At 36.1% G+C, this 13,611-nt stretch overlaps 1 protein-coding gene across 1 annotated transcript in view; it reads right to left on the minus strand.

The window, feature by feature from the left end:
* Nucleotides 1-13,611, minus strand: part of PPA2 (pyrophosphatase (inorganic) 2) — an 83,224-nt gene that overhangs the window by 13,031 nt on the left and 56,582 nt on the right. The window contains exons 8-10 of the mRNA XM_029235165.1: nt 10,113-10,240; nt 8,408-8,493; nt 586-655 (exon numbers count right to left, since the gene is read on the minus strand). Of these exons, the coding sequence (XP_029090998.1) occupies nt 586-655; nt 8,408-8,493; nt 10,113-10,240 (284 nt within the window). The remainder of the gene's footprint in view (nt 1-585; nt 656-8,407; nt 8,494-10,112; nt 10,241-13,611) is intronic.

The raw sequence follows: 13,611 nt of genomic DNA on the forward strand, positions 1-13,611 counted from the left end.
CAACATTACTCGATTATCTGAATTTGAATTTCCTTATTTAGTGGTTTCCAAATCAAGCATTACTTTGCTAATAAATTCAGTTGCCTCCAGGCAGTATTATCACTAAGACATGTAAAAATCCGAGGGTATCTTCTTAGTTAAGAGAAGGAAAGCTTGTGAGGTAACCAAACTAAATGGAAAAAAAAAAAAAAAGGAAAAGAGATGTATTTATTTCATTTTTTTTGAGCCGAAATGCACCTGTGCCAGCAGCCAGTCAAAATTTAGACACTGGACTGTGGATAACTCATGGGAACAGGTCAGTACAGAGGAGGGCAAATGCATTCACACAACAATAAACTGGTGAAAAATAGTATCATATGAAATCAAGTTAAGTGGTTAATGTACTTTAGAAAACAAATACAACTAAAAGGTTTTAAGGTTTTTAATCTAAATTCCCTGCATGAAAAAATAATTTTAATGTTATTTTTAAATTTTATGCTCCCCAAAAGTCCTGATACATTTCACTGCTAGATTTTTCAGAATTTCTGCTAGACTTCCCCATGACATTTATAAGAATAAAGGATGCCTTGGACATTTGTTCCTTACCGATTCAACTAATGATCTTGCTTCCTCTTGAGAGCAATGGAAAGGGCTATCACATACCTGCACATTTGTGCTGGAGAGGAAAAGAGAATATTATTATTAAACAGGATAAAAAAGGAGCAATTACCAAAAAGAAAACCAGCTCTCAAATGCTTTACATCTGAGTGTATGATCCCAGCCAATAGTTGCTGAGTCTTTGGATCTCAGTGGATAATAACACATACACACACACACTCTCTCTCTGTCTCTCACTCACTCACTCAAAAGGAGACAAGAGACCTTCTAATGCAGAATGCTAGAGCACTGCAGAAATGTGATTAAGATACCCTGAAAAAGGACCTGGATGGATATAAATTAGGACAGCTGGGGTCTTGTACATTCTTTCAGGCAAAGTTATAAATATAAAGTGCTCCATAGCATTGCACCCTCCAGAATTAAAAAAAAAAAAATCAAATGATAGTATACAAATTTAAATAATCTCCTGGTACATAAAAGGCTATTCCACTACTCTTCACCTTTACTGAAGAAAAGAAAAAACAAATTTGACCCATAGAACGACGACCACGAGGAAGAATTTTCCTCTAAGTGAGGTGATAAACACTGTAATTGGCTGCTGATAGATGCTGTAGAATCTCTTTCTCAGACAGGTATGGAACACTAAGCTAACAGTGGTGAGAGGAAACCACAGGAACATGAAAGCTCAGTTTTTGTACAAGTAAGGAAGTTTAGCAAGGCATAGACAGCAGCTCCTCCCATGACCAGTAAAGGCTCTATAAAGTCCAAAGTCTTCCCACACAGTGGGGACTAGCATGCTATCTCCACAAACGTGCTGCCCACCACGTATTTCTTACCTCCTAGATGAAAGCAAATGCATCATTCCCCTCAAATGTATTAAGTCTGATTTTTAAAAATTTCATCAAAGAAATCAGATTAAAATGGATATAGAAAAAGGTAGTAGAGAAGGGCATTAAAGCCAAATTAATTTTTCAGAATTGAAGAAATAATTGATTAGCAGATCCCTAAAGGAGATAATTAATAGATGAAACACACACATGCACACACACACCCACACACACGCATGTGTGCTCTCCAAGTGGATCTAAGGGACGTACATTATCAAATTTATTTTGGCAATGGCTTTGTGAAATATGCTGGGATATATATGATAAAAAGATCTGTAGTTATTTATTTATCTTTTCAGCTACATCTGCCCGTAATCAGACACTGGGTGCACAGCAATTATGAAAGTGGTCATTTTGCTCTCTATCCAGACTCAAAATGTGGAATTTGTTTTCATTCTTGGCATAAGTGATGATGTTTGATGAAAGGTGGCATTATCATCTTTAAGACTAAACTATGTTATACTCTCTTCTTCATACCCCACGTTTAAGTAAGCTAAAAACTGAAAAAGGTAAGGCTTTATAAGTTAGATGTTTCTCTAAAGAAAGTCAAAACTAAATTTAAAAGGAACAAGGCAAAAAAACAGATACTGAAAAGTCTTAAGTGCTACTCTTCTGAAGAAAACATGGTGTATAATACTAAATATGCTATACACCAGCGGTCCCCAACCTTGTTTGGCACCAGGGACCAGTTTTGTGGAAGACAATCTTTCCATGGACTGGAGTTGGGGGGTGGGGGTGGATGGTTTGGGGATGATTCAAGCACATTACATTTATTGTGCACTTTATTTCTATTATTATTACTTTGTAATATATAATGAAATAATTATACAACTCACCATAATGCTGACAGGAGGCGGAGATCAGACAGTAATGCGAGCGATGGGGAGCGGCTGTAAATACAGATGAAGCTTCGCTCACTCGCCCACCACTCACCTCCTGCTGTGCGGCCCAGTTCCTAACTGGCCACGGACAGGTACTGGTCCGTGGCCTGGGGGTTGGGGGCCCCTGCTACACACAATGTTTTTAACGTTAAAACTACACCGAAGTGAAACATTCCTTGGGAATTCTAGGAAAATGGTAATGAGAGAACAGGGAGTCCTGTAAATAGGGTTGTCAGACAAAACATAGAACACCCAATTAAATTTGAACTTCAGATAAACAGCAAATTATTTTTTAGTATAAGTATGTCCCAAGCAAACTATTTTTTTAGTATAAGTACATGCCATGAGACATTTACATTAAAATCTGAAATTTAGATTTAAGGGGGTGTTCTCTATTTTTACCTGTTAAATCTAATAAACTATCTCTAAAGTAATCCTCTATTTCCACAACAAAGCAAAACCATCAACAGAAATATTAGAAAAGAAAATATTAAAGCCAGCACTGTAAATTTCAAAAACTGAGTAACTTTTGAAATATCCCCAATAAAATATCTTGACAAGTAACCAGCTAGAATCTAGGAAGCCAGCAAGCTCTACCATTTTTCACCTTGGACAAATTATTAGTATGGTTGTTTCAAGAATTAAATGAAAGGTATATACAAATGGACTTAGGAGATTCTTGAATGATACATAAAATATAAAAGAGGAGAGATTACAAAACCCCTTGTTACTATTTCTCCAATAGCCCCCCCTTTTTTTATAGCATTTTATTTCTACAAACAGTGCCATCCTCCTCACTAATATTCTTTTAGTTAATAAAGAATGCAATCTGGGTTGCAATATACTTTCCTCGGGATTTAAGGAAGTGATTTTTACTTTGAATGATTGAATGTGTAATAAAAGGCATGTTATCAAGAAACATTTTAATTTTATCTGAATTGTCCCTTATACAAAAATAGTTAACACTGACTCATATTATTTATTGATTCAAAAAATTATTCTTATGCCATGTGTTAGGGACATTTCTAGATGCTGGGGATACAATGTTGAACCATGGAGCCCCCATGAACATTGTAATATTTAGGGTTCTTTCTAGCTTTCAAACTATGACTATAGCATACAAAAGGAGAAGCAGTATAGCCACTTAAAGATGATGGTGCCTACTATAAATGAGATTAAAAATACTGACTGGGAAGAATGTGCTGCTTTCCTTTTTATAATAAGATATTAAATATTTTGTTCTAAATTTATAAACATTGTGTACCCTACACACAATCTTGATGATCAAAATAAGCAGATACGACATTAGAACAAAAGATCAACAATACCAAAATTTCTATGCACAACAAACCAAATTTCATTTACAAATAATAAAGATATATTAATAGCTATATAAAGGGCAAAATAAGTGATTAAATAAAAAGAAACAGGGGCTTCCCTGGTGGCGCAGTGGCTGAGAGTCCACCTGCCGATGCAGGGGACAGGGGTTTGTGCCCCGGTCCGGGAAGATCCCACATGCCGCGGAGCGGCTGAGCCCGTGAGCCATGGCCACTGAGCCTGTGCGTCTGGAGTCTGTGCTCCGCAATGGGAGAGGCCACAACAGTGAGAGGCCCGCGTACCGCAAAAAAAAAAAAAAAAAAAGAAAAAACAGAAATAGAAAATTACCTGCAAATAATAAACATATACCTAAAAGATGAAATTTACAGGGCCAGCAATATGAAATTTTAGTAAAGAGAAGATTATTTTCTTCAAGACAATTTCAAATGAGACAAAGGCCCACACTCATGAGAATCCTCAAAGACAGTGCTCAGGATTCAGACTGCTCAAGGCTTTTCATTCTAAAGCAAAGTACTCAAGAAAAAAGGAGAGAGAAAATTTAAAGAGATAAGAATGATGATTTGGGTCCATAACCTCCAGAGTTTGTCAAAGAAAACTGACTTTGAAGTAAATCTATACAAAGCTAAAAGAACTGGAGCTATCCATATATGGATCAGATACACCTTCCTCTAGAAAGGTAAAAGAAACAACTTCAAGACATAAACAATTTGGAAGAATATATATATGAAAAAATATATATATATTTGAAATAAACCATGATGAAGAAAGGGTGAGAGGAGTTGAAGAGTAAACCCAAATGGCAAAAAACTGTATTTCTCCTACAAAGAATTTAAAGTTGTTTTTGGTAAAAACAGAAATAATAAAATTATCCCTGCTAAAAAAAATACGTAGCTTCCAGAGTAAACATTAAGCAGTGGGGAAAAGGAATAAAAATAACAATGACAAAACTTACTGTGATAAAGAGGATTATCAATTAAATAATTTAATAAATGCAGGGCTCCTGGAAACAGTAGAGTCACTACTGGATTTAAAAAACAACATCTAGGGACTTGCCAGGTGGCACAGTAGGGGTTAAGAATCCGCCTGCCAATGAAGGGGACATGGGTTCGAGCCCTGGTCCAGGAAGATCCCACGTACCGCGGAGCAACTAAGCCTGTGCACCACAACTACTGAGCCCGTGTGCCACAACTACTGAAACCTGTGCGCCTAGAGCCCGTGCTCCACAACAAGAGAAGCCACTGCAATGAGAAGCCCGCGCACTGCAACAAAGAGTAGCCCCCACTTGTCACAACTAGAGAAAGCCCGCGCGCGGCAACAAAGACCCAAGGCAGTCAAAAAATAAATAAATAAATAAATTTATTTAAAAAGAAACATCTATTTGTTGGCTTTAAAATATTATTCAGCAATTACTCCAACAAGTATTTATTGAGTGACTACTACATGTCAAGGATAAGGAATATAAAGATGAATACAACATCTTTATTCATCTACTTTTTTTTTTTTTTTTTTTTTTTGCAGTACACTGGCCTCTGACTGTTGTGGCCTCTCCCGTTGCGAGCACAGGCTCCGGACACGCAGGCTCAGCGGCCATGGCTCACGGGCCCAGCCGCTCCGCGGCATGTGGGATCTTCCCGGACCGGGGCACGAACCCATGTCCCCTGCATCGGCAGGCAGACTCTCAACCACTGCACCACCAGGGAAGCCCTATTCGTCTACTTTTGAGGAACTTATACTCTAGAGGAGAAGACAAACTCAGAAAACAAGCAGTTAATTAATAAATGCAGTGATAGGACTACACAGGGGGGCAAGGAATAGAGTGTAATGGCACCTTAGCAAGCACAAGGCTAGGATGAGGGAAAGTTTCCTAGAGAAAGCAAAGTCAAAACCAAGTCTTAAAAGATAAGTAAGTCAGCCATTTCAAGAAGTGAGAAGAAAATCATGGCAAAGGGAAACAAAATGAGTATGGCCCAGAGGTCAATAAGAACATGGTGTTTGTGAGGAGTGACAAGTGGTTCTAAGTTGTTGGAACATGAAAAAAGAGGCAAGAAGTGACAGAAAATGAGGCTGGACGGGTAGCAAGTGCCAAATCCTGGAAGGCCCTGTTTGTTCTTCTAAGAGAAGTTTGGATTTAATGGTTCTAAGCAGAGAAGCTCATCAGAAGCCAGGGAGCTTTTAAAACATACAGATGCTTAGACCCTACTCCTCAGAGATCCTAATTCGCCAGGTTTAAAGAAAAGGACAACACATTTGAATTTTCTAATGGTTTCCCTGGGTAATTGTGCTGTACTATATGTTGTTTGAGAGAACTGCTGTGATAATGTCTTCAGTTCAGACCTAAACTGATTTGCGTGGGGAGAACAGGTTAAAAAGGAAGGGGGGATGGTTTGGTAATCAATAACAGAGTACACTGTAAGGAACTGAGAGAGACAAGCAATTCATTAGGTAAAGACAAAGGAAAGAAAAATTTTATTAATATAAATATATTTTACAAATCAAGTAGTGACAAAAAATAAAGAAAATATGGACAAAAATGAGTTAAGATTCTGAATATTTTGACTTGAAATTATCTAGATGTGTAAAATTTATAACCAGAAACCTATATCCTAAAAAATTTCAAGCTAAAAAAATTAATTTTGTTGTATTCTTTGAAAACACAGAGGAAGAGTAAAGCTGTTGCGAGAGTAGGTTTGAAGTCTGGCTTAAATCCATCACTCAGTGAGGCCTTCGATAGGTCACAATCTCTACGTGGCCTCAATTTCCTCATATGTAAAATGGATATAATAATGATACACATCTTATAGGGTTCTGGTGAATATTAATTAGATAATACATATAAAACTCTTAGAACCTGAAAACTACTAGAGTTCAATAAATGTCAATTCTTATTGCTAATGTAATCCTTATCATTACCTAGGAGGCTACAGCAAAATGACTCCACAGAGCATAGAAATAAAGCTACCTTCACAGTAAAGATAATTGGAATCAGCACAGAAGGAATGCTATCAAGCTATAGAAAATCTAACCAGAGATGCTCTCTAGCTGTGCAGCTCAGGAAACCTGGGAACCATACAAGTCCCGTTAAAGACGACAAAAGCGTTTCTGAAAGTACCATTAGGAAGGAGAGGAAAGCAAACAGCAAGCAAATACCTCTTTGGACAATCAGAGGCCCCTCTTTTTAGAGAAGCCCATCACATTAATATCTGACTTAGAATATCTGACCATAAAGAAGAATTCAGTCTATTAGTTACTAGGATAGTGAGGGCTAGATGACATTTCATTACACCCAGTTTTCTTGTTAGTAAGTTGTGCTATTTATGTTAGAAACAATTACCTAAATTTTAAGACTATGCTGAAAAAAAAGAGTATTCTATCAATACATAAGAGGTAAGAAAAATGGGAGGAGAAGATGGAGTCCACAGTGTTACTCTAGACTCAGGAGAAACAGAATCAGAAGCTATAATGCCCAAGCATTTCCAAGATGAGCCTCTGATGACTTGGATAAAATATTCCTTGAGACTGCCTAATTCTTTACTCCATAATTACTTTATTCTAATGATTTCTTTAATGTCTCTCTTGATGCCCAGACTTTATGCCCCAGAAGGACAGGGACTCTATTTGTTGTATTCACGGCAGCAACCCTCCCATCAGCACAGTACTTGGCAGTAGACCCTCAATCAGTATTTGCTGAAGAGTAAATGGCTTCCCACTTTCTCCTGATTCAAAGAGGACAATGAAGATGGGTAGGACTCTGCTCTCCAGAAAGACTGTGTACTTTTGCTTCCTAGTTAGGCTTACCAAGAGTCAGTTGTTTTTGTTTCCAAACTTTTTTTTATGTCAGTGGTCTTTGGTATTACAATTTCATAATTAAAGCTGTAATTACGCCCATCAATGAAGGGAGTATGGAAAGAGAACTGTTTCTATGAACACCAAGTAGGCTCTAAAACCACTGAGGCTGTACACACTATCGAGGCTCTAAAAAGCCTCCATCAAGGTGAATCACTATAAAAACTTGGTATCAAATTAGGTGTGGTAAGACAACTGTAAAAGGTTAGAGAAAAAGAACCCTAAAAATTTATAAGGGTTTTTAAGTGTAAGGAGTTTAAAGATTACAGGATTTGATCTTTACTTTCCATTATATATTAAGTTAGGCTATATATAATCTATATGTAATCGATACAGAAAAGGTCTTAGCCCTATATCCACAGATTGATAAATGAATGTACATTTAAATGTTTTAAAGTAAAATAAAACGCTTGAGTTATATATGTTACTATTGTTTGATTCCCCTTAATCAGTTAGCTGGTGACCCAGATCATGTTGGATAAGAAGGCTTTTAACTGTTCTTACCAAGAAATGATGTGGTACTTATTACATAAATTAATCATATGTCTGCATGTTGAAAAGTCGCTGAAAATCCACCTTTGCATATATTCACAGTGCATTACAATGAAATGCCTCTTTACTTGACAGTATACCACACTAAATTATAAATTCCTTGGGAAAAGGGGTCATGTCAATTCCTAATTTCATAGTGCCCAGCACTTGGTAATGCCTTTCAAATAGGTGCTCTGTAAACATTTTTTAAATGAAAAAACATTTCAATTCTCTTAAAAAAAAAATCAGATCTGAGCAGTATCATATGGCTCTTTAGTACCAGTCAGTAATAAAATAAAATAACTCTACATAGAAAAGACAAGTCCTTACCAATTTATAGCCCCTCCAGCACACTTCTCCATAAGCAATGCTTTCCAACATTCATGAGTAGATTTAATAACTTCAAGAGCAAAAGCCTAGTTAAAAACGAAAAACAGACACAGAAATCACATCATTATACTAACATGGAACTAGTCATAGTATGACAGTTAATTATTAAGAACATGAGCTCTGTAGTCAGGCAAACCCGAGTATAAATTCTCACATCCTTATTTACCAGCTGTGTGACTTTATGCAGATTACTTCATCTCATTGTATTAATTTCTTCATCTGTAATATGCAATGTAATGAAGATCATCTAAATCAAGGGTTGGCAAACTTGGGCCTGTGGGCCAAATCCAGCTCACCATGTGTTTTTGTAAATAAAGTTTTTATTGAGCACAGTCATGCCCATTCATCTGTGCATGGCCTCTGACTGCGTTAGTGCTACAATGGAAGAGTTGAGTAGTTGTGACAGAGACCATATGGCCTACAAAGTCTGTAATATTTACTTTCTGGTCCTTTACACAAAAAAGTTTGCCAACCCCTGATTTAAATCATAGAGTTGTTGAAAGAATAAATAAAATGTTGAATGTAAAGTGGTTAGCCTACTATCAATATCTTGCTTGTAAATAAGCATATACCTATTAATTTCACCTCATCAAAGATGTAAGTAGTCCAACTGCATAGTCGTTTTAGATTATCCACTGTCTGAAGGTAGTAAACCTCAACGTCTTCTAATTTTTTTTCTTAGTATGAATTCATATAGTGTCTAAAAATGCAAAATCAACAATAGATATAGATCTAGTGATACCATCTAAGGAAAACTCGCTTTATTTTTCCAAAGCAGAAAATTCTTTATATTTTTCCCCCCAAATGTTCCTAATTTTCCTTGTGAGAGATTACAGTCTAAAATAATAGTTTTATATTTATATTTAAAAATCCTAGACAAAGCCCTCAAGATCTTAAGTGTTCTTTTAATGAACCTTTAAAAAATACTGGGTTCAGCAATAAACTCTTGTATAACAAAATACTTATTATAATTTTAAAGTTTTCACGACCATGGCTTACTTTACCTGCAAAACATACTTTATTTATTAGTACCACTTAAAGGTTGGTTTATAATGTGAAGTTTATATAGTGGCAGTAAGTTTAAAAGACATAGTCCATGTTTTTGACTTTAACTCTTTGGTCTATTTCCTCCATATGTGTCATATTAGAGCCACTTTCTGGTAACTTTGTGGTTTTCTAATAGAAAAATCCTCTGACAGTAAGATAATTCAAGTGCTGTCTTAATTGTTAAGCAGCTTAATTCAGCCATGGTAGGATGAACACTTAGGAGGGAAGCCCCTCTGGATCTGCATTAATGGTAAGTAACTTTCCCTTCTCTGGAGTAAGTAAATGGAAGGCTTTTCTTCATATACAATTTGCAGACTTAGACTGATCATGGAAATCCTTCATTTTCTGAGACGAAGGATTTATTGACAGATAAACAGATTCATATAGGTATTTATCAGCCTTACTGATTTACTTAGATCTCCTAAAACTTTTTTAAAAATAAAAATGATAAAATAATGTCCTTAAATATGAAAGTCAGTAAAAAGCACTTTTTGTTATCATACTATATACAAATGTTCACATATGAAATCCCCCAAAGTGAAAGAAATATTGTACAGGTATCACAGGCACATTTTAAAATAAAGATTATGAACTTCACCTTGTTCTTGAATTCTCCATTAAAAGCAAACTGGTTTTCTGGTTTTCCCTCTGGTATCTTATAAAATCTAAACCAATTAAGCGTAGCTTCTAAGTAACCAGGTTTGTACTTCTTAACATCTTCAATATCTGTAAGTGAAGAAACAAAAATACTTTTTGTTAAAAATCAAAATCTACTCCTATTAGTGGTAGAGCACTGGCCTGAGGGAGTCAGTCCAACCCTGCTGCTCACTAGCTGCATACTCATCGGCGTGTGTCGTATCACCTCCGGACTTGCCTTTGCTTCCCCATGTAAAATGTTACTCCTTCATTCCACAAACATTTCTTGAGCACCTTCCGATACCATGTAAGGAGTAGGGGTTAAGTCAATGAAAACAACAAAGTGCTTTTCCTCAAGGAGCTCAAAGGTTTAATTAAAAAAACAAACATACAAAACAACAGGCAGATAGACAACAAATTGTATTAAAGTGAGAAGATTAAGTGAGATATACTTAAGGACTGATGTCATTCTGAGGACAATGGGGGGCTTCGAGTAGGGAGAGTTACAACATCAGGATCCGTGTTTTATATGTACTAAGCCAAAGGATGCTGACAGTAGAATGGAGAGGGCAGCACCCAGAAGAGAACATACTACAGGTGGATGAGAAGGGTTTCATGCACTCCTAGACCAAATATTTAGTAAGTTTCTCATTATGTATCCGACAATGTTGTAAGCAGTGAAATAGAACAGGAATCAGAAACAAGTCCCTGCTCACATGCTTACATAGTAGGAAGAGACAGACAACAAATAAAGACACAAATACACAATTTAAGCGGTGAAAAGTCTGATGAAGAAAAATAAATCAGAGTAAGGAAGACAGAGAATGTGGTCAGGGCAATTTTAAACAGTGTTAACTGGATGGTTCAGAGTTTTTCATTTCAAATTAGTAATGATTTATAGGATTTACTTTTAAGTTCTATTACCACGTAAACACCTTAACCATTACATATTGAAGACATTCATTTAAATATAATTGGAAATACTACTGTATTAGTAATAGGCCCCTCCCCCAAAAGAGGTCCCCAACGAATGTATCATTTCCAAAAATATCATTTCAAAAAGTATGAGAAATAACTAGATAAAACTAGAAGTCTTTACTCTCCACTAGACTGTGGCTTAAGGGAAATTTAGCATAGTCCGTTATTCACAGTATATTATGGCAAATGACAAACAGACTTAGCACCACTTGGAGCATTAGAAAGCTATAACTAAAACCAGGAGATGACACCAAGCATAGGGATAATTTAAAGATCACTTGGTTTCAGACATGCTCATGCAAGCCTTGTGGGAATCCCCACTCACTAGGCATGACAGGAAAAGGTAAGAACTTTGCAGGCATGGGTTGAACAGACAGGAATTATCCTTTTCCTTTTTATCCTTGCCTTGTGCCTGTTAGGTAAAGGTTTAGCAAGAGTGACAGATGTCTCCAAAGGCCAGGTGTTTCACATAAGTGAAATAAGTGTGGTAAGGCAGAGACCATAGAAATGGCAGAGGCTATGGCAAATAACAGACTGAGTATGCGGCCTAAAGGCACGCAAATCTAAAATTTTAAAATATGTCAATGGGCCACACATCTATCTAAAGTAATTCTGGAGCAAACTGCAGAAATGTTACAACTAACTAAGGGAAAAAAGAATCACTTGAAACTGAACACAGGTTAAGTAAGTGATGGAAGATGTTTAAAACAGTGAATTCTAAAGATTAAGACCACATCTTTTTAATATTATACACTGTATCCTCGGTACAGAGTTCTTTGTTATGCCCCAAATGGAACATTCAATAAAGATTTCAGCTAATTAAATTCTGATTATTTTTCCTCTTTACCTTATAAAAAGAGCTTCCTTCTAAAGTGAGCTTTCTATTGACCATCTTCCGACATCCTATCTCATTTTTACAAAAAAAAATCTCTGAAATTAACTGAGTTCCTCCAATTCACTGTTTTCTTACTCAGAGGAAAAAAATATCTCTTAGTCCACTGAAGGTGAGCAACCAGAAATGCACTTTAATCAATGTCCAAAATAAATAATTTTCTATTACTTAGATCTGATTTATGACATCATTATATTTGCCCAGTCTACCATTTCCTGTTCCACTGCATAAACCTTTTTTTTTTTTTTTTGATAATTGCTTTTTAACACACTGATTTCAAATAAGAAAGGAAAAACTAAGTTATCCAGTATCTACCTCAGCTGGCAAGGTTTTCCCTTCAGAAGTTATGAAGGGAACCTGTTAAGAAAAGACATCAATAATAAAAAACCTGAACATTTAATAATGCCAATAAGAAGTGTAACTCTACAAACATAAGCTAAACTTTTCCATTCTCAATTAATTAAACCCTGGGGAATAAACAGCTGCATTTTCACAAAAAAATAAAACATTTTAAATACGCAATTTAAATATTTTTAAAACCTCAATAGCAAATGCCTCAAGCCAAAACCTTATATGCAATACCAACAGTCAGTTCAATGAATTACCAAAAATATGAAAAATTCCACCTGAAGCCTATAAACTGACTTACACAGTTCATAAAAGATTTTTACATAAATAACCTCATTTCTTCCTCATAAAACTCCTGAGAGTTGTGAGAAGTAAGTAAATTCACATTAAACTTAAGAAAACTACAGCTAAGGAAAGGTAAAAGGGACTTCCCTGGTGGCGCAGTGGTTAAGAATCTGCCTGCCAATGCAGGTGACATGGGTTCAAACCCTGGTCCAGGAAGATCCCACAAGCCACGGAGCAACTAAGCCGGTGAGTCACAACTACTGACCTGCGCTCTAGAGCCTGTGAGCCACAACTACTGACCTGCGCTCTAGAGCCTGTGAGCCACAACTACTGAGCCTGCGTGCCACAATTGAAGCCCGCGCGCCTAGAGCTCACGCTTCGCAACAAGAGAAGCCACTGCAATGAGAAGCCCGCACACCACAACGAAGAGTAGCCCCTGCTCGCCGCAACTTGAGAAAGCCCGTGCGCAGCAACGAAGACCCAATGCAGCCAAAAATTAATTAATTAATTAATTTAAAAAAAAAGAAAATGTAAAAGATTTGTCAAAATGTTGCCAACTCATTCATGGTAGAACTAGTATTATATAAATACAAGTCCTCTAATTCCATGAATTCTGACTTTTCTTCTATATTGCACATTAATAATTTGCCACAGGTTTATTTATATTAGTTTTTATGTGTAGATGTATTTTTATTTTGGTTTTATTGTGGGAAAATATACATAACATAAAATTTACCATTTTTAAGTGTTTGATTCAAGGGCATTAAGTACCTCCACAATGTTGCACAACCATCATTATTATCTAACTCCAGAATTTTTTCATTAGATATATTTTTTATAATATATGTTATTTTAAGAAAAGCAGCGATTCTCTAGTAGTCATTTATTTCCATTCTTGGAATTAATTTTATTGAAAGTTTCCACTAGAGATAATTATATAATTTATTTTCAAGATGAA

This window comes from Monodon monoceros, unplaced genomic scaffold (assembly GCF_005190385.1).
Source record: "Monodon monoceros isolate NGI ecotype Baffin Bay Population unplaced genomic scaffold, NGI_Narwhal_1 Super_Scaffold_20, whole genome shotgun sequence".
NCBI classification, from domain to species: domain Eukaryota; kingdom Metazoa; phylum Chordata; class Mammalia; order Artiodactyla; family Monodontidae; genus Monodon; species Monodon monoceros.